Source organism: Ornithorhynchus anatinus, chromosome 14 (genome assembly GCF_004115215.2).
Source record: "Ornithorhynchus anatinus isolate Pmale09 chromosome 14, mOrnAna1.pri.v4, whole genome shotgun sequence".
Taxonomy (NCBI): Eukaryota; Metazoa; Chordata; class Mammalia; order Monotremata; family Ornithorhynchidae; genus Ornithorhynchus; species Ornithorhynchus anatinus.
This window is the reverse complement of record NC_041741.1, coordinates 4,720,956-4,741,285: the sequence shown is the minus strand read 5'-3', so window position 1 is coordinate 4,741,285 and position 20,330 is coordinate 4,720,956. Positions and strand designations below refer to the sequence as shown.

The 20,330-nt window shown below is 48.0% G+C and overlaps 1 protein-coding gene and 1 long non-coding RNA gene across 2 annotated transcripts in view; one reads left to right on the top strand and one right to left on the bottom strand.

Annotated features, from left to right (window-relative positions):
* The window catches only part of NEMF (nuclear export mediator factor), a 28,166-nt gene extending 27,985 nt beyond the window's left edge, over positions 1-181 (bottom strand). Inside the window, exon 1 of the mRNA XM_029078786.2 lies at positions 73-181. Within this exon, the coding sequence (XP_028934619.1) occupies positions 73-131 (59 nt within the window). The 5' untranslated portion in view covers positions 132-181. The remainder of the gene's footprint in view (positions 1-72) is intronic.
* A 6,120-nt stretch (positions 182-6,301) lies between these two features.
* On the top strand, positions 6,302-17,256 carry LOC103168483. Its single transcript, XR_485448.3, has 3 exons — positions 6,302-6,464; positions 13,691-13,822; positions 16,722-17,256. It is a non-coding gene; the product is annotated as an uncharacterized LOC103168483 (long non-coding RNA).
* The last annotated feature ends 3,074 nt before the right edge of the window (positions 17,257-20,330 follow it).

The following is a 20,330-nucleotide window of genomic DNA, read 5'->3' as shown; positions in this document are numbered from 1 at the left end:
GCCCTGCCCTGCCCTGCCCTGCCCCCGGGCTCGGGCCGGCTGACGGGATCCCGGGGCCGGGGCGGCGGGTACCTGCCGTTCAGCTCGGCGAGGAGCGCGCGGATGTCGATGGTGTTGAATCGCGACTTCATGGCGATGGCGGCGGCGGCGGCGGCGGCGGCCCCTCGGAGCCCCGACCCCCACCTGCCCCGGCCCGGCCGGCCCTCGCCGCTCCGCGCAGGCGCCCTGGGGCCCTCCCCCCTACGGCATCGCGGAGCAGCCAAAACTCCTCTACGCAAACGCGGGGCTCTTGCTCTCCTCCGCCGGAGCCGGTTCCTCTCCCGCCAGGCCCCGGCTCCTTCCTTGAAGAGCGCCCGAACCCGCCGCCCAACGCGCCGCTCCACAGCCCTCGACGACGCCCGCCTCTGACCGGCCCCCGCGGTCCGCGCCCCCTCCCCACACTCGGGCCGGTCCCCGCCCCTCGCCCTTCGCCCTTCTCCCGTCCCCGCCCGTGGGCGGGTCCGGACGCTCGAAACCGCCTCTGCAGCGACTCCTGCCGGCCCCGATGGGGAGCGCGGCCGGTCCCGCCAGCATTTCGAAGCGGCTTCCAGCAGGAGGCGGTGCCGAGCGAAGCCAATACGGTTTTCATTCATTCATTCGATAGTATTTATTGAGCGCTTACTATGTGCAGAGCACTGTACTGAGCGCTTGGAATGGACAAATCGGTAACAGAGGCAGTCCCTGCCCTTTGACGGGCTAACAGAAAAATCCTGGACGCTAATGACTTTCCCCAAGGTAGCAGTGGGGAGAACACGCTACCAACTCTGTTCTGTTGCACTCTCCCAAACGCGGAGCACGTAGTAAGCGCTCAGGGAGTGGATACCTTTGATGACTTCAATGCTTAGAATCTGAGTGTGCTATTATGCTGAGAGGTTCATTCAGAAATGTTGACAGTGTCATCATGAGTGGTATTGATTGAGCGCTCACTACGTGCAGAGCACTGTATTAAACGCTTGGGAGAGTGCAACAGAGCAGAGAGGTCGATATTCAGTGTTCGTGAGATCGTATTGGAAGGATTTGTCCATTCCAACCGCTTAGTCCGGTGCTCTGCGCATAGTAAGCGCTCCAATACTATTGACTGAATCTGAATTTTTGCAAAAAATAAAAAAGACTGTGTCTCACTATCTTGCCCAGGCTAGACTGCAGCAACTATTCACAGGCGCGATCCCACTACTGATCGGCACGGGAGTTTTGACCTGCTCCGTTTCCGACCTGGGCCGGTTCACCCCTCCTTAGGCAACCTGGTAACCCTCCGCTCCCGGAGGATCACCATATTGATACCGAACTTAGTGCGGACACCCGATCGGCATAGCGGACTGCAGCCCAGAACTCCTGAGCTCAAGCGATCCTCCAGCCTCAGCCTCCCGAGTAGCTGGGACTACAGGCGCGCGCCACCGCGCCCGGCGACAACTCTAGCGCCGCCGCCGCCTCTAGTGGCTGCACTGGGGGTGACGTCATCGTTGGGGGCGGGGGGAGGGGGGGGGTCTGTGGGGCTCGAGGCCCCGCCCCTCTTTTGACGTCATCGTTATGGGCGCTGGGGCGCCTCGCCGTCTCCGCCCAGCAGGTGGCAGCAGAGCGCAGCTTCCGCGCCGCTTCCCCGCCACTGCGCGCTCCATACGCTCCGTTTCCTTTTCAACGGAATTGGTTAAGCGCTTACTACGTAGCAGGCACTGCATTAAGCGGTAGGCTAGAGACGAGCTAATCATTCATTCATTCAATAGTATTTATTGAGCGCTTACTATGTGCAGAGCACTGGACTGAGCGCTTGGAATGGACAAAATCGGTAACAGATAGAGACGGTCCCTGCCCTCTGACGGGCTCACAGTCTAATCGGGTTGGACAGAACCCATGTCCCACGGGGGGGGCGGGGGCAAACTCAATCCCCATTTTACAGGTGAAGTAACTGAGGCCTAGAGGATTCATTCAATAGTATTTATTGAGCGCTTACTATGGGTAGAGCACTGTACTAAGCGCTTGGAATGGACAATTCGGCAACAGAGACAATCCCTGCCCCTTGACGGGCTTACGGTCTAAGCGGGGGAGACGGACAAAAACAAGACAACTTAATCGCAATAAATAGAATCAAGGGGATGTACACCTCATTAATAAAATAAATAGGAAAAATATATACAAATAAATAAAATAAATAGGGTAATGAAAATATATACAAATGAGAAGTGTACCCAACACTTAACCAAGGTCACACAGTAGACAACTGGCGGCTCTGGTATTAGAACCCAGGTCCTTCTGATTGCCAGGCCCGGGCTTTAACCACTCCTTTTCTCCTGTAATAGTATTCATTCAATAGTATTTATTGAGCGCTTACTATGTGCAGAGCACTGGACTAAGCGCTTGGAATGTACAAATCGGCAACAGATAGAGACAGTCCCTGCCCTTTGACGGGTTTACAGTCTAATCGCAGACAAGAACAATGGCAATAGAGTCAAGGGGAAGAACATCTCATAAAAACAATGGCAAATAAATAGAATCAGGGTGATGTACATCTCATTAAACAAAATAAATAAGGTGATGAAGACTCCCCCACGCACTTGGTCCAGACAATATACGCTATTGATGAATTAATTGCTGAGCAGCGTGGCTTAGTGGAAAGAGCACGGGCTTTGGAGTCAGAGGTCATGGGTTCAAATCCCGGCTCAGCTACTTGTCAGCTGTGTGACTTTGGGCAAGTCACTTCACTTCTCGGTGCCTCAGTTACCCCATCTGTAAAATGGGGATTAAAACTGTGAGCCCCACGTGGGACAACCTGATTCCCTTGTGTCTACTCCAGCGCTTAGAACAGTGCTCGGCACATAGTAAGCGCTTAACAAATACCAACATTTACTTCAGATCCCGGCCTCATGCTCTTTCTCCTGCCCAGCACTCCATTCCCTGACTTCCAATCCACTAGACACAGCTCCATCAGCTTCAAAGCCCTCTTAAAATCCTACTCCTTCCAAAAAGAAGCCATTCCAAATTAATTTTCTCCTCCTCAGATTATGTCACTCCAACAGCCACGTCCATATCTACAATCACCCACAGCACTTGGGTCATGACAATTTATGTACACTCCTTTCTTCTATAATCCGGGGGGGTATGCTTTTGCTGTGAGCCCCCATGTAGGACAGGGTCTGTGTCCAATCTGTTTAGCTTGTATCTACACCAATGTTTAGACCAGTGCTTAATACATAGAAAGTACTTAACTGTGTATCTCCTACCCCAACGCCTAGAACAGTACATGGCACATAGTAAGAGCTTAACAAATACCATTATTATTATTATCGTTATTATGAATTATAAATACTAAGGTTGTTATCATTATTGATGAGCACTGTATGAAGGAGAATTTGCATTTTACGGTCATTCATTCAATAGTATTTATTGAGCGCTTACTATGCGCAGAGCACTGTACTAAGCGCTTGAAATGTACAACTCGGCAACAGATAGAGAGAATCCCTGCCCACTGACGGGCTTACAGTCTAAGCGGGGGGAGACAGATGGACAAAAACAAGACAACTTAATCACGATAAATAGAATCAAGGGATGTTGATCAACGCAGTTGCATATGGCCACAACCTTTTCTTATATTGCTTCATATTTTACCCTGTCGAAAATTCCCAAATTTCCCAATAGAGTTTTATACAAAATACATCGAAACACACATTATGGAAGTTGAGGGTATCCACTTATCTCTATACTCTAGTTATTACCAATTTTTCGTCCTAAACGTAAATAATTTGTGTCCACCTGTCTCCCCCATTGCATTGTAAATTCCTTGAGAACAAGGAGGTGTCTTACGCCTCTGATTGTACTCTCAGGAGGTTTAGTACAACAGGGGCTCAATAATCCATCGATCGATTGATTGGAGATGGGAGCAGCATGGCAAACTGAAAATGAAAAATTAAAAGCAAGGGCAGAGGAAACAATTTAAGGATATAGTAATACAAGGCCTCTGACAATGCTGCGTCACAACTGAAAACTGGGAGTTAACGGCTCTTGAAGCGGAAAATCCTGTGAAAGAACTGTGAAAACAAAGCAGCAAAGAAGGAAACAGACAATGGCCTCAAGCAAAGGATATTGTAGGACAAGTATTGACTTTTGGATGTGCAAAATGAGGGCAGGACTGTGGGCCCCACATTGACCTTTTCAGTTACCTAAGCACCCATGGGTGAATTTCATTGTGATTCAATCATTCATTTGTATTTATTGAGCGCTTACTGTGTGCAGTGTACTAAGCGCTTGGGAGAGTACAATATAAACAACAAACAGACACATTCTCTGCCCACTGTCAGTGATGTCTTCTAGTATGGATATACTCGAAGGAAATGCTGTAGTGTTAGAGGATTCATGTTTTATTTCAAAACAACATTATTTAAAAAAGGGATGACAGAAACTTCCTTTAGTCATAGGCGATTATGGCAGTTTGTTTTTAGGTTCAGAAGAGTAGCTGATTCTCCTATTACATGGGGAATTCTTCCTTGTAGAATTTCATGTTCTGGGGAAATTGCATAACGGTAACCATGGAGTCAATGAGCATTCATGAGTAAATTATTCAGTTAATATTTTTCAATACAAATTCTTATATTACTGTTACATCCACCATTAGGAGAATCCATCTTGGCCACTCACTGTCATTTTACCATATTGAATACTGTAAAGTTGCAAAGATAAAAAGCCTAGTGAATAGATCACGGGCCCGGGCTGGGAGTCAAAAGCACCCGGGTTCTAATTCCACTCGGCTACTTGTCTGCTGTGTGACCTTGGGCAAGTCACTTCACTTCTCTGACCCTCAGTTACCTCATCTGTAAAACGAGGAGTTTGTGGGCCCCACGTGGGACATGGAGACGGTGAGCCCGTGAATGAGCAGGGTCTGTCCCTATCTGTTGCCAAATTGTCCATTCCATGCGCCTAGTACAGTGCTCTGCACATAGTAAGCGCTCAATAAATACGATTGAAGGAATGATTCTGTCCAAACTGATTAGCTTCCGTCTACCCCAGCAGCGCTTAGAATAGTCAGCACTTAATAAACACCATAATAAACCCAGCTCTGCCACTTGTCAGCTGTGTGACTGTGGGCAAGTCACTTAACTTCTCTGTGCCTCAGTTCCCTCATCTGTAAAATGGGGATGAAGACTGTGAGCCCCACGTGGGACAAGCTGATTCCCCTGTGTCTACCCCGGCGCTTAGAACAGTGCTCTGCACATAGTAAGCGCTTAACAAATACCAACATTATTATTATTACCACTAAAACAAAACAAGCAAAAGCACCGTAAGCCGTGGCCAGGCACAAACTGGGAAATGTAGCAGCATCCCGCCGTAACCGACACCATGGGCAGCACCGTTTCTTCCTAAGCCAAATCTCGGTTCGGTGGGAAGAAAGTTTCCTAAATTGTTTCAACGCTCTAAAGCCAAATCGGTGGGGAGGGGGGAGGTGAAACTCGTGTTTTGCAGAAGAGCGTTTTGGAGGTGGGAGTCGGTCCGCCGGGCAGCGGCCGCAGTCTGCGCCAAACAGCGGCCCCTGCTGTCGGCACCGAATATTACAGTGGCTCACGGTGGCCTTTGCGGCCTTCCTCCAGCAGGGGTCGATACTGAGTCGGGGTTAAATCAGACGCTTCAGACCCAGAGAAAGATGAAAAAGATGAAATGCAAAGCAAAACGGAGAGAGATGAGGTTCAGGTTAATGACCGTCTTTCCTTTGCGGACCCTACCTTGCAAATTGCACAAGTTGGGATCAGAAGATGGTGGCGTGCGCACGGGGGGTGAGAAGGAAGGACTGGACTAGAGTAAAAGGACCCCCTGCAAGCGTCAAATGGTGTCGAGCGCCACCAACAAAAGAGACCGTGTCTCACTATCTTGCCCAGGCTAGACTGCAGCAACTATTCACAGGCGCGATCCCACTACTGATCGGCACGGGAGTTTTGACCTGCTCCGTTTCCGACCTGGGCCGGTTCACCCCTCCTTAGGCAACCTGGTAACCCTCCGCTCCCGGAGGATCACCATATTGATACCGAACTTAGTGCGGACACCCGATCGGCATAGCGGACTGCAGCCCAGAACTCCTGAGCTCAAGCGATCCTCCAGCCTCAGCCTCCCGAGTAGCTGGGACTACAGGCGCGCGCCACCGCGCCCGGCGAGAGCCCGGCGGCCGCGGCGGCCTCTAGTGGCTGCACTGGGGGTGACGTCATCGTTGGGGGCGGGGGGAGGGGGGGGGTCTGTGGGGCTCGAGGCCCCGCCCCTCTTTTGACGTCATCGTTATGGGCGCTGGGGCGCCTCGCCGTCTCCGCCCAGCAGGTGGCAGCAGAGCGCAGCTTCCGCGCCGCCTCCCCGCCACTGCGCGCTCCGTCCGTTCTCTCCCGCAGCGGTGGCACCGCGCTAAGTGAGAAGGAGCGACGGGGCAAGAAAAAGTTTCCTCCAAGACGCACTCGGGGGTGAGTTTCACGGTGGCCAGCGACGGTGGAGTGGTCAGTGTGAGTCTCTTTGGGTATCTGGCTTCAAATACACTGCGGGACCGTCAATCCAAAGGCATCCACAAATCCGGACAGTACGGTGAAATCAAAGCGGTTGAAAGGTGGGCCTTGTCCTGGACACAGATGTGGCAGACACCATACAATTATTATTATTATTATCAACCTCTGTGGCAGACACCATGCAATAATTATTATTATCAACTGCATCGAGTCGTTTCCGCGTCGTAGAATGAACAGATCTCAGGCTAAAAGCTAGAAAGATCACTCATGCCTTACAGTCGCCCAAATCTGACCCGAGGAGTATTACCCCCCCGATATTTAAGGATGGTGTAAAAAATAGATTTGAGGCGCCTAATCTCACAGGCAAGGAGCCAGAGAAAATGTGGACAGAGATTAAAAATGTCATCAAGGAAGAAAGCGACACCGTATAGCACGATATGGCAGAGGACAGGACATTCAGGAGAAAATATATACATAGAAACGATAATAATTATAATAATTGTGGTATTTGTTAGGCCTGTAAGAGCTGGGCTGAGACAAGGTGATCAGGTTGGACACAGTCCCTGACCCACACATGGGTCTCATAGTCTTAATCCCCATTTTACAGATAAGGTAACTGAGGCACGGAGTTTAGTGACTTGCCCAAAGTCACATAGCACTCATTGGTTTTCCACTATTAGAAAATGCCTTTGCTGACATCCCCTTCCCCCATACTAGATGTCAGGGGACTGGTTAACTGAAAATTAGACTGTCCAGTATAAAGCGGGATGAATGGCCACCCCCTAGTTATGCATCATCTAGCCAGTGTCATTGAAGTGCTAAGGTTGAGGAGGACAAGGGGCGGTTATCCTGGGGGCTGAGGAGAAGAAGGTGCAGAAAGGAATCGGAGAGACCCTCCTCTGCCCTGGTCCCAATTTTGCGCCCCCTTCTTAAATCCTGGGGCTCAGGAGTTTAGGGGAATCCCCTGGGTGTGGAGAGGTCAATTAATCAATCAGTCAGCGGCATTTATTGAGCAATTTCCTAGGTGCAGAGCCCTGTACTAAGCACTTGGGAGAGTACAATACCACAGAATTAGCAGACACATTCCCTGCCCACAACAAGCTTACTGTCCAGAAGGGGAGACAAGACATTAATAAAGATAAATAATAATTTGTAATATAAAATTTAAATATGTGTATGTAAGTGCTGTGGGGTTGAGGTTGGTTGGAATATCAAATGGCCAAAGGTCACAGATCCTAGTGTATAGATGACACAGAAGGGGAAAGCGAGCTGAGGAAAAGAGGGGGCTTTTGGGGGAAGGCTTCTTAGACGAGCTGTGACCTTAATAATGTTTTGAAAATGGGGAGAGCGGTGGTCTGGTGTTTTGAAAATGGGGAGAGCGATGGTCTGGTGTATATGGAGGGGAAGGAAGTTCCAGGCTAGGGGGAGGATGTGGGAAAAGGATCGGTGTTGAGATAGCCGAGATTGAGGCACAGTAAGTAAGCAGGTCACTGAGCAAAGGGCAGTCAGCGAGGCCTCATTCATTCAGTTCATTCAATGGTATTTATTGAGCACTTATTGTGCGCAGAACACTCTACTAAGCACTTGGGAGAGTACAGTATAACAATAAACAGACACATTCAGAGACAGACAGGCCTGGTTTCCATCCCCTACCATCCACCAAGTCACCTGAGCTATCTTTCAATCAGTCAGTCATATTTATTGAGTGTTTACCGTATGCAGAACACTGTTCTAAGTGCTTGGAAGAGTCCAAAAGAACAGAATTGGTAGACACATTCCCTGCCCACAAGGAACTCACAGTCTAGAAGGGCCCAGGTGCCCTCAGGGCACCTCAGGGTTCACGCAGTAGCAACGGGAAGGCTTGTCGAAGGAAAAAAACCCAAGGAACTGACTCTGCCCACGGCTTGACTCTGCCCAAGTGAGATGGGACTCTCTTGGGAACTTCCCACAAGCTTTAGGGGCTGGGAACCTAGAAACCTGAAACAGCTCCTCCCTCTTTCTTCTCCTCCTCCTCCTCCTCCTCTTTCTCCTCCTCCTTCCATCACTGTGGCGTCAGTGGGGTCAGAACTCCGCATCAGGCTGCGATCTATCTGCCTCAAAAATGACTTCCTACATCCTCTGCCACCAAAGCTATAAGTGGGGTGGGTGACCCTCCCCCGGTCACCCACTCCTGCTCCAGTCATTTTGGAGTTGTTCTCACTCTGCTCCAGTCAGAGAAGATTGGGGTGTCCAGGTGCAAGAGGGGGCCAGCTCCTCCTCTGTTATTTCCACGTTTCCCTGTCCATCTCTCATCTTGAAATACCGATCACCAACTCTGGCAGGGGACCCTGACTTTAAATCACTCACCCTACCTGATCAGCACAGATCACATGTCGGTCTTAGAATCATATCGTTAAAAATTCATATCCGACAGTCCCTCAGGGCTAATCACAGGTTCAGTGTCTGCAATCTTGTCAATGGCTGCTAACTTTTAAAATATTTAGCTTTCCCAAGCTCCAGGGTGAATCACTCCAAGTCGTCATTAGGCACCTCTCCGAAACCCAGATCAATGAGAGAGGGTCATCTTGTACATTCTGCTCAACTCCACCACTTGGGAAGCACCCAGCGCCTGATGGGGATTTTGACATCCCTCCTCCAGCCCCATTTTTGGGAGTTTGGAATGATAGTGGGCCAAAGGGGGAAAGGCAGAGAGAAAAGGCAGATCGGAAGCAATGTGCTGACAGAAATTCCTTTCGGGGTAAAGGCGGGGGTAATGAATGGAAGAATTTCTGCTTTTGCCTCTCTAATCTCACAGTCAGTCAGTTTCCTGATCACTGTAAAACTGGAGCTAAGAGTAGAAATGTGAAAGGGAGATTTATGTGAATCCTCGCACAGCTACTAATTAGTAGGTGCTTTGAGTTCCTTGGAGACTCTTATTATTGTTAATAATAAATTTATTGTATGGACCAAGCCTCTGATATCTGTCCTCTCTGTCTTTAACATAGTTTTATGAAACTGAGGAGTCCATTTTAAATACAGCAGTAGCTCCCCCATTTTACATGAGATGGGTTGCCTGATCTGCAAGGCACGGGCCCCTCCTAGTTTTTTAGATGTAGAGGTAAGAATAATTTCTACTGCAGTGAAATCAATTTCTCTTGATGTTGTATTTGTGGTTGGGTGCTTTTCTCAGCAGGTTTGCAAAGAAACTGTAGCTGGTAAATTATTTTCTTTCTGTCTCTCTCACTAAACTCTATGAGAGCAGGCATCACATCTACTCATTAGAGTGATCTGAACACAGTAGGTGGCTATACAGTCTACGGATGGGTGCTGTGGGTTGTGCATCTACAGTCTGGATAGATATGAAGGGGTCCAAACAGATCCAGGCGCGCCCTGAGCAAACTCCTTTCCACATTTTGCACAAAGGTCTAGGAAAATGGGCCTTGGAGTTAGAGGGTCGTGGGTTCTAATCCCAGCTCAGCCACTTGCCTGCTGCGTGACTTGGTTAAGTCACTTCACTTCTCAGTGCCCCAGTAACTGTATCTGGAAAAGGGGGATCGAGACAGTGAGCCCTACGTGGGACAGGGACTGTATCCAACCTGATTTGCTTTTCTCCACCCCAGCGCTTAAAACATTGCCTGGCACGCAGTATGAGTAGAGAAGCAGCGTGGCGCAGTGGAAAGAGCACGGGCTTTGGAGTCAGGGCTCATGAGTTTGAATCCCAGCTCTGCCACTTGTCAGCTGTGTGACTGTGGGCAAGTCACTTAACTTCTCTGTGCCTCAGTTCCCTCATCTGTAAAATGGGGATTAAGACTGTGAGCCCCACGTGGGACAACCTGATTCCCCTGTGTTTACCCCAGCGCTTAGAACAGTGCTCTGCACATAGTAAGCGCTTAACAAATACCAGCATTAACATTAAGCTTAATATTTATTAATTATAATAATAATTATTATATCCACAATTATTATTATCCTAATGACTCTTGACAAAGGAGCAGAAAAAGCCTTCCAACTCGGGGGGGGGGGGGATGAGCGAGGGATTGGTCGGGGAGGGTGGGAAGGCCTCCTGGGGCAGTCAGGGCGGCTGTGGGAGAGATGGTGGGGAGAGCCTTCCTCCTCCAGGAGGCCTTCCCGGATTGAGCTCCCCCTTTCCTCTGCTCCTCCCCCTCTCTCCATCGCCCCTACTCCCTCCCTCTCCTCTACCCCCTTGGCCAACCCCACAGCACTTGTCTATATTTATGCGTATTTATTATTCTATTGATTTTATTAGCTTAGCACAGCACTCTGCACACAGGAAGCACTCAATAAATATGACCGAATGAATGGATTTTATGAATGATGTGCATAGCTATCTATAAGTCTACTTATCTATTTTGATGCTATTGATGCCTGTCTCCTTGTTTTGTGATGGGGTCTGTCTCCCCCTTCTAGACTGTGAGTCCGTTGTTGGGTAGGGATGGACTTGGGGCAAGTGACTTAACTTCTCGGTGCCTCAGTTACCTCATCTGTAAAATGGGGATGAAGACTGTGAGGCCCACGTGGGGCAACCTGATTCCCCTGTGTCTACCCCAGCGCTTAGAACAGCGCTCGGCACATAGTAAGCACTTAACAAATACCAACATTATTATCATTATTATTATGGTCTCTCTCTGTTGCCCACTTGTACTCTCCCAAGCGCTTAGTACAGTGCTATGCACACAGTAAACGCTCAATAAATACGGTTGAATGTATGAAATGAAATGAAATGAATGAATGAAAGCCCCCCGCCCAGGAAAAGCCTTCACCCGTGGGCCCCGAAGGGAGAGGGAGGGACGGACAGACAGTCAGACAGACAGGCCGTGGGCGCCAGGGGGCGCTGCGGCAGCGAGTTTGCAGCCTGGACGGAGGGACGAGAGGGCGGGGGAGCAAGATGGATGCAAAGACGGGCAGAGACTCTATTTGGCTCTTTGCCCCCTCCTTTCCCCCACCCGTAAACCCCTTTCCTCTCGATGACATCTGGGGAACCGTTCTAGCACGGAGAGTGGAAAAAGCATAGGACTGGAAACCGGGATCCCTGACTTCTAATCCCAATAAAAAATGCCACCGGCCTGCTGCTGGGCCCGCTCGGGCAATAAGAATAATAATAATAATGTTGGTATTTGTTAAGCGCTTACTATGTGCAGAGCACTGTTCTAAGCGCTGGGGGAGATACAGGGTCATCAGGGTGTCCCACGTGAGGCTCACAGTGAATCCCCATTTTACAGATGAGGTAACTGAGGCCCAGAGAAGTGAAGTGACTTGCCCACAGTCACACAGCTGACAATTGGCAGAGCCGGGATTCGAACACATGATCTTCGACTCCCAAGCCCGGGCTCTTTCCCTTGAGCCACGCTGCTTCTCTCACCCTCTCTGTGCCACAGTTTCCTCACCGGGAAAATGGGTGTGATACCTGCTCTCCCTCCCTTGTGAGCCCCTTGCGAGATTGTGAGTCCCATGGGGCAAGGTGACTGTATCCCATCTGGTAACCTATCTTTGCTCTTTCTTAGCATGGGATCTGGAACCTGGTAAGCGCTTAAGAATATTATTACTATTATTATTATTATTATTACTGAGCTAAGCTGTTGAAATTCCTGGTGTCCATCAGTGTCCTAGGTTTTTGGGCTGGGACTTGGGCCACACCGAGAGAGACCCTCAGGGAGCAAACCTGCCCCCCCCCCCCCAAGAGAGGGTGGCAGCCCAAGATTTTCTGGAACTTGTGCTCCATAAATCTGTGTTGCACTATTATGACCTAATTATGTAGTTGTTTTCATAAAAGCGACTGTTGTTGTATCTTTTATTCATTTGCTAGGTTCTCATTGATCTGGCCATGAGGTGTGGAGGTGAAATTTTTGTCATTGTAATCCACTGCCCCGTAAATAAGATCAGCCTCGGGTACTCTCCTGAGCTTCTTTGAGTGTCCACTTCTGTTTTTCTCATTTCTTCCACTCATTTTATTTATAACTAACTTTAGAGGATAGTCCTTGCTGTTACTTCATTGAGCTTTTAGGAAACGATTGCAAAATATACAAGAGGCTGAGTGCTTTGGTGAGGGGAGCTTTATAAATAAATGATATCATCAACATTATTAGTATTATTAATTCAGCATCATTGTATTTCAGAATAATATCTGAACACAATTTGTTACAGCCAAAGAGATTCATAGCTTCCTGAAGGGCTACGCTTTCGGAGGTGGGATTTGGTCAATCCCGTCTTCCCTGATGGCAGACATAGGGGATAGCACTAAAGGCACATAAAGCATCTTTGATGCCAGAGTGGAAGGTTGCCCTGGGCTGATGTGTTGTGTCTAATGTGCTGGCAGGCTAGGCATCGTGAAAATGGGGTATGGAGCAGGGTGAGACTGAGGGAAAGTTGAGGGAAGGTGGAGCTGCCCCCAAAGAGAGGGAAGCCAGGGGCTCACTTGAAGAGAGATGGTGGGATGAAAGAGAGTGGGGACTGCTTATTATGTGGTAAGAGCTGGAGAAGACACCAGATAATCACAACAGACCCAGTGGAGTTCACAGTTTAAGAGTGAAGGAAAGCAGGGATCTCACCCCCGATTTACAGATGAGGAAACTGAGGCCCAGAGAAGTTAAGTGACTTGCCCCAGGCCTCGCAGCAGGCCAGAAGCAAAGCTGGGAGAAGAACCCAGGTCTCCTGACTCTCCATTCCATGCTCTTTTCCTTACATCATGGGGGCTTTCAGACCTCAACACTGGCGAATCAGTGAATCGACGGCAAATAAAGAGCTATAGGTCCAGGCGATCGATGAGGAGACGAGGAGGCAGGAAGGTGAGGAAGATGGACTGGGGTACTGGGAGGTGGAGAGCCAGGATGGGCAGGGCCAAGACAGCACGATACGGACAGGCAGCAGGAGCCCTAGAGTGAGGATCCGGTTCTGCCCCTTGCCTGCTATGTGACTTCAAGAGAAGCAACGTGGCCTAAGAGAAAGAGCCCCGACCTGAGAGTCACAGGATCCGGGTTCTAGTCTCAGCTCCACCACCTGCCTGCCACCTAACCTTGGAAAAGTCAGTTCACTTCTCCATGCCTCAGTTTCTCACCTGTAAAATGCCTGTTCTCTCTCCCCCTTAGACTCTGGGCCTGCATCCGACCCAACTCTCTTGGATCTACCCCAGCGCTCAGAACAGCTTGGCATATAATCATAACTTAATGAATAATATAATTATTACATTTTAGAAACAGTGGCAGCTGAGCAGCGCCCTAGAGGAATATGGAGAGGGGCAACATGAAGACTCCCAAAGTTGCCAGAGCCAACAGGAATGGAGCCATACAAAGCAGAGTGGTTCATTACAGCACCTAACCCGAGAGGTTTTTATTACCATTATCATTTTTTATTGTTATTTTGGAATTTTTTGCACGCTTTCTTGGAGCCAGGCACTATATTAAGTCCTTGTGTGTAGACAGGGTAAGTGATCAACCAATCGTTTGTATTTACTGAGCACTTAACTGTGAGCAGAGTACTGTACTAAGTGCTTGGGAGAGTTCATTATAACAGTATAACAGAGACTGGTGGACACATTCCCTGCCCAAGCAATTCAGCCATGGTCCTTGTCCTAAACAGGGCTGACAATCTAAGAGGGAGGGGACAGACATGTGAAAAACAGGAATATATCAAAACAGCAGGAGCAAGTAAAAACACACCAATCAAAAATTGAGACCATTGAATTAGAAGAGAAACTGTGCAGAGACAGCCATGGTTCCCTCGCTACTCCGGGCCACAATCCTCGGTTACAAACCATCCTAGCCTTCCCTATGCTATTAGTATATAAGCTCCTCGACGGCAGGAAACATGTGTCTTGTTTCTAATGTACTCTCCCAGGTGCCTTGTGCAGGGCTCCGCACTCAGTATATGCTCAATGAGAAGCAGTGTGGCCTAATAGAGCCCAGGCCTGGGAGTTAGAAGGGCCAGGGTTCTAAATCTGGCTCTGCCACTTTTCTGCTATGTGACCCTGGGTAAATCACTAAACTTCTCTGTGCCTGTTTTCGTCTGGAAAATGGGGATTAAGACTGTGAGCCCCATATGGGTCATGGACTGCGTCTGACCTGATTAGCTTGTGTCTACCCCAGTGCTTAGTACAGTGCTTCACAAATACTATTAAAAAATAAAATAAGTACCATCGATTGGTTCCAAGTATTCTCAAGATAGCTGCTGGGGGCCTTCTGCCCCAGCGGCGGGTAGGCCTGTCCTCCCACCCGCGATGAAAGGGAGGGGCACCTTGTTGGCCCTCCGACTCCCAGAAAACGTCAACCGTTCGATTTTCTTATTCAGGTGGGAAACTGTGGATTTAAAGACCAGTTCTTGGAGGGACTGAAGGACATCTTTAATCACAGATTACTCCACTGCCCCTAGGGTAATTTATAGCGATGAAAACAAAGTCCCAGATTAACAGTGCATTGTAATAACTGCTTAACTATGTACAATTTATGGTTTGTATCCATTAGAGTTAAAAGGATTTATGGAGCAAGAGGCCTGGAAAAGACCCTTTCTGAATTCCAAACTCATAAATAATAGCCTCATAGCTAATGTAATGGATTAGGAGTCAGGGGGCCGAGTTTTTCGGTGTGATGTTTGGTGGGGCCTCGGCGGTCAGAGGGTCTGGGACCCAGGGGTGACCTGACCCCACTCCCCCCAATCCAGGAACAGACACTTGGAGGGTGGGAATGTCCACGCGACCAGGGGGATGGACAGGAAGGGAAGGCCCTTCAGCAGTCAGATGCTGGCTCCTCAGTCCCCGGGGGATAGGGTGAGGGTGGGCTCGGGCAGGCTTGGCTCAGGGGGTGGCTTCCACTCTTGTCTTCCGCGGGACTGGGGCTAGTAGAAACAGACTTCACCAGGGCAAGGCCACGCTGCCAGGCTTGGATAAACCATCTGTCTTGTTTGAGACTCAGTTTCTCCAACTACAGAACTGGGGTAAAACATTCATTCATGATTGCTCTCCAGGTGTTAGGAGTAGTCCATTCATGACCACCGCATTCGGCTGCAGAATGCCCGAACCATATACTGTAATGATATGACATTAGAAAGTCTCTCAATATGCCTCGATGACTTAAACCCTCCCTAGGGAGTAGCTAAGGCTACTCCCGATAATAAATTAGAATGTTTGGAAGAGGCATTCACTTTCTGAGGCCACCAGAGTATTATTCAGTAAGTTAGTCACTTCTTCACTGACTCACTCCTTCAGCATTTCCTCAGTTCCCCCAGAATGCATATTTTCACGAGGCTTTCTATCTAGAACGCTATTAGGAATTAGTTCCCACTTTCTGGTGGCACATATCTGTCAATAGAGCATGTCGTGGTGTAGAGAAGCGGTTGTGCCCATGAGCGCAGCGACAGATACGGGGTGAGAACCACAATGCGAATTTTCCTTAACATGGGATTCTGAAATAATGCCACCCTGCGTTGTGAAAGACCGGGTTGTATTTCCACATGTCCCACTGACCCGAGAGACTGGTATCCGAAGTACGTAAAACCAGGAGAATAGGTCAGGCACTGGGATAGACTGGCTTAGTTAGTACGTGAACATTTTCCTGAGTATTTGAGGCTTATCAGTAGCATTATGAAATAGCATGGAGCTCTCCAAGCCGAAGGAGTCTTTGAGTTCTGTCCATTTCAAATTTCCTTCACCTCCTGGTATATTCAATTCTGCCACAACACATATGTTCGTGGTGCATTTAGGCCAGAATGCCATTTGGGAATGAGGAAATATCGCCCTACCATGCAAGCCATGTTTGGGGACAGTGCTGGAAGAAACGCTTTCTACCTATGCAAGAGGCCGTCAGCCACAGCTAAAGTTTTCTACATTCTAGGAGATCTGGGCATACCTAGACAAGAGAATGTTGTCACATTTCCCAGAGAAATTACTCCTTTCTCCCTTCCCACATTTCTAGCCCTAAAGATAATCAATTTACATCAACCAATCATATTTATGGAGAGCTTACTATGTGCAGAGCATTGTGCTAAGGGCTTGGAAGAGTAGAATACAATAGAATTAGCAGACACATTCTATGCCCATAACGAGCTTACGGTTTAGAGGGCAAGACAGACATTACTATGAATAAATAATTTATGATATAATTTAAAGATGTATACATAAGTGCTGTGAGATTGGGAGTGGGGCAAACATCAACTGTCCACAGGACATTTAAAAATAGAAGGGTCACCGAATTGAAACCTTTCTCAAAGCAGAATGCAAATTTTGGCTTTCAGACTTTTCTATTGCCCCTTGGATGAAGCCTCCTGAAGAGCAAGCCATATGCACCAAGACACGTCAGCCTGTACAGTATGTTTTTGTGTAATAACAACATGACTGAGTATTGACACAGCACCGGGCCCAACAACTGTCAGCACAAACAACACATGCACTGTTGTTTTTTATTACTTAATTACAGGGTTTGGAATATTCAGCCAATTGAACAGATTAAATGTCTTAGTCTCTTTGAGGGCTTTATAAAAATCCTCTCCAGAGCATCTATATTGCAAATTATTTTCTGGACCTATCTGGCTGCCACTGCCTTGCATTTGCTTAGATTTTGGGGGGAACCTAAAAGTATGTTTCTCTAAATTAAATGCCTGAGAGCATAATATAAAATGTATTATCCGTATTCAACTGTGAAGGGGAGCGTAGTTTTTAAAGAAGACACGATTAGAGCATTCCCTGATAAGAAAAACATTAATATGAAGAGATGATCTGTGCAGCTCAGAAATTTGAAATTTAAGAAATACAAAATTGTGTGGTCCTTGATCTCTTGGTCTTCCCATCTCCTCTGTGGTCGATCTACAAAAGACACTTAGCCCTGTCCCACTGCCACCCTACGCCCATTCCATGCAGAGAGTTCCAGGCCTGTTTGAATCTGGAAGAAGGGCCCAACGATATCATGAACGGGAATTCTGATTTCTTTTTAGGTCATCAACAGAGCTCCCTATCCATTAAGATGACTTTAGAAAATGTGATCCTCTCTAATCTCCCAGACAGAGATTAGATTGGAGCCTGATGGGGGCAGGAAGCAGGGACATATCTGCCTTGTGGCTGGTCACTGGAATGGCAGAAGACAGGAGAGATGGTATGGCATCAGAAGATGAATACTCTCCTTTCCCTTCTTCTTTTGCCTTCTTTTCCTTCCCTCCCTTTCTTTTCTTTTTTCCACTTCTTCCTGTTCCCCTATTTTCCCTTTTCCCTCTTTCCCACTCACAGTGTTCCCCCATACCCTACTCCCTTGCCCTCGGTCTGGCCAGGATGCCAGGCAGGGTGGAGACCCTTGGCATCCACGGGCTCTGTTACTGTTCAGGGCCTTTTGGGATCTCCCCCACCCCACCCCCACGTTAGGCTTTGGGAGCAGGTTTGTTTCTCCCCATCACCAGAGCAACCAGGAGCATTTTCAGCTCTTATTGGAGGCCAGGAAGGAGCTGTTTTCTTTCAAAGCCATGTCCACAGAAATCTCCGAGGCAGCCCCCACATCCCGCATCCTCCCCCACCCCCTCCGGCAGACCAACTAGCCTGGTATGTGGCAAGAGAAAGTAGGGTGGTACACCTAGACCAGAGGCTTTGGGAAGATCGTAATACCATGAGACAGACGTAAAAACAGTGACATGTGTGGCAAATGGAAAACCCATTAAAGGATAAGAGCTCACCATCAGAAATGCCACTTCAAACAGAAGGGTAGCGAATGCAGTGTTTACCTCTCTCTGAGGGGAGGTTGCTGATGGATGGTAGAAATTTATGAAATTTTTTCAAATACCTTAGTGAAGTGGTGGAGGAAATAGAGAGTAGGGGAACGTGATTGTTTCTATGCATACATGCATGCATGCAGTACTAGTAAAGTGCTCTGCACACAGTAATGTTGGTATTTGTTAAGCGCTTACTATGTGCAGAGCACTGTTCTAAGCGCTGGGGGAGATACAGGGTAATCAGGTTGTCCCACGTGAGGCTCACAGTTAATCCCCATTTTACAGATGAGGTAACTGAGGCACAGAGAAGTTAAGTGACTTGCCCACAGTCTCACGGCTGACAAGTGGCAGAGCCAGGAGTCGAACCCATGACCTCTGACTCCGAAGCCCAGACTAAGCGCTCAGTGAATACCATTGATGGATTGATGGTGTTTGGGGATTGTTAGTTTGGTCAGTACTGATTTTTGTTGCAGTTAAGTGGATAACAAGTTTAGATGAAGAAATTTGTGTCCAATCAATCAATCAATCAATCATTTCTTATTGAATGCTGTGTGCAGAGCACTGTACTAAGCGTTTGGGAGAGTACAACAGAATTGGTAGACATGTTCCTTGCCCACAAGGAACATACAGTCTAGAGGGAACCCTTGTGTCTATTCTAAGGTCCCTATTCAATTAGTGACTATTAATTTAGAATTTTTTAAATTGGGGGAAAGATAGCACCACACATCCCCCAACTTCTTGTCTTAATAATAATAATGGCATTTGTTAAGCACTTACTATGTGACGAGCACTGTTCTAAGCACTGGGGGGATACAAGGTAATCAGGTTGTCCCACATGGGGCTCACAATCTTAATCCCCATTTTACAGATGAAGTAACTGAGGCCCAGAGAAGTGAAATGACTTGCCCAAAGTCACACAGCTGGCAAGTGGCGGATCCAGGATTAGAACCCATGACCTCTGACTCCTTGTCTTGGTGGTAGGAAAGGCCTCAGGAATACCTAGGTACAGCTCTCTCCAAATATGACCCCAGTTCTCCTATTAATGGTTAGGTAATATAAAAAGGCAAAAAAAAAAAAAAGATGAAGGTTCCAAAGATCTGCTATAGGACAGTCTAGTTTCTCGCCACACTGAGGATAAGAAGTCTATATTAGGTAAGTCACTTTGTGGCTTTGGAAATTGTGCATTTTTTCTCTTAAATGTATTATTATAAAATAATCCAGAAACTCGGAGAGGTCCTATTTCAATTTAACTAATGTGACAGTTCACTAAATACTCAGAAATGCACCCATCTTCTCCACTCTGTTATTTCCTTCCTTCTTCTTTACCCCCAACTTTTTAATTGTTTGCATTTTTCTTCCAAAGATTCCATCCAACGTTACCTTTGAACTTTAAGTATTTCAGTGTTGAGAACATTTGATACAATCGGGCTTCTCTTTCTTCCTACTGAAGAGAGTTTTCAATTTACTATCTGTACTGTTCTTAACATTTTGAAAGTGCAGGACCAGTCTGGTAGTAAGGTAGGATCCCCCTCCTCTGGAGACGATCCCTTTGGAAAATAACTCCCACTTGCTGATAGTCTTTGGGGGTAAGGTCCACCGGGGAACGTCCCTTTGCCTCGAGGACTAGCTCAGCCCTGATAAAATCTCAGGATCTGGTTGCCACTGGATTGGTATTTCTTCCCCTTAAACTTTGTGGCTCTGACTTTTAAAGGGAAGGAGAGTGAAGCCTGTGGAGTGACTTTAGGGACAGGTGAGGAGATAAGGGAAGGGATGGGGGTGGGGAAAGGAGGGCGAAGAAGGAGTCCTGACCCAAGGGGCCAGGGGAGGAAGAGACAGGGAGAGGATAAGACTGGGACAGGCTGGGGCAAAAGTCAATCAATCAGTCAGTCATATTTACTGAGCACTTAACTGTGTGCAGAACACTGTACCACACGCTTGGCAGAGTATAACAAAACACATTCCCTACCTACAGTGAGCTTAGAGTATAGATGGGGAGACGGACATGAACATAAATAAAGAAATTGCAGGAGGAGTGACAGGTAGAGGTGAGAAGCAGCATGGCCTAGCAGAAAGAGCACGGGCCTGAATGTCAGAGAACCGGAGTTCTAACCCCTGCTCTGCCAGTTGTCTGCTGTGTGACCTTGGGCAAGT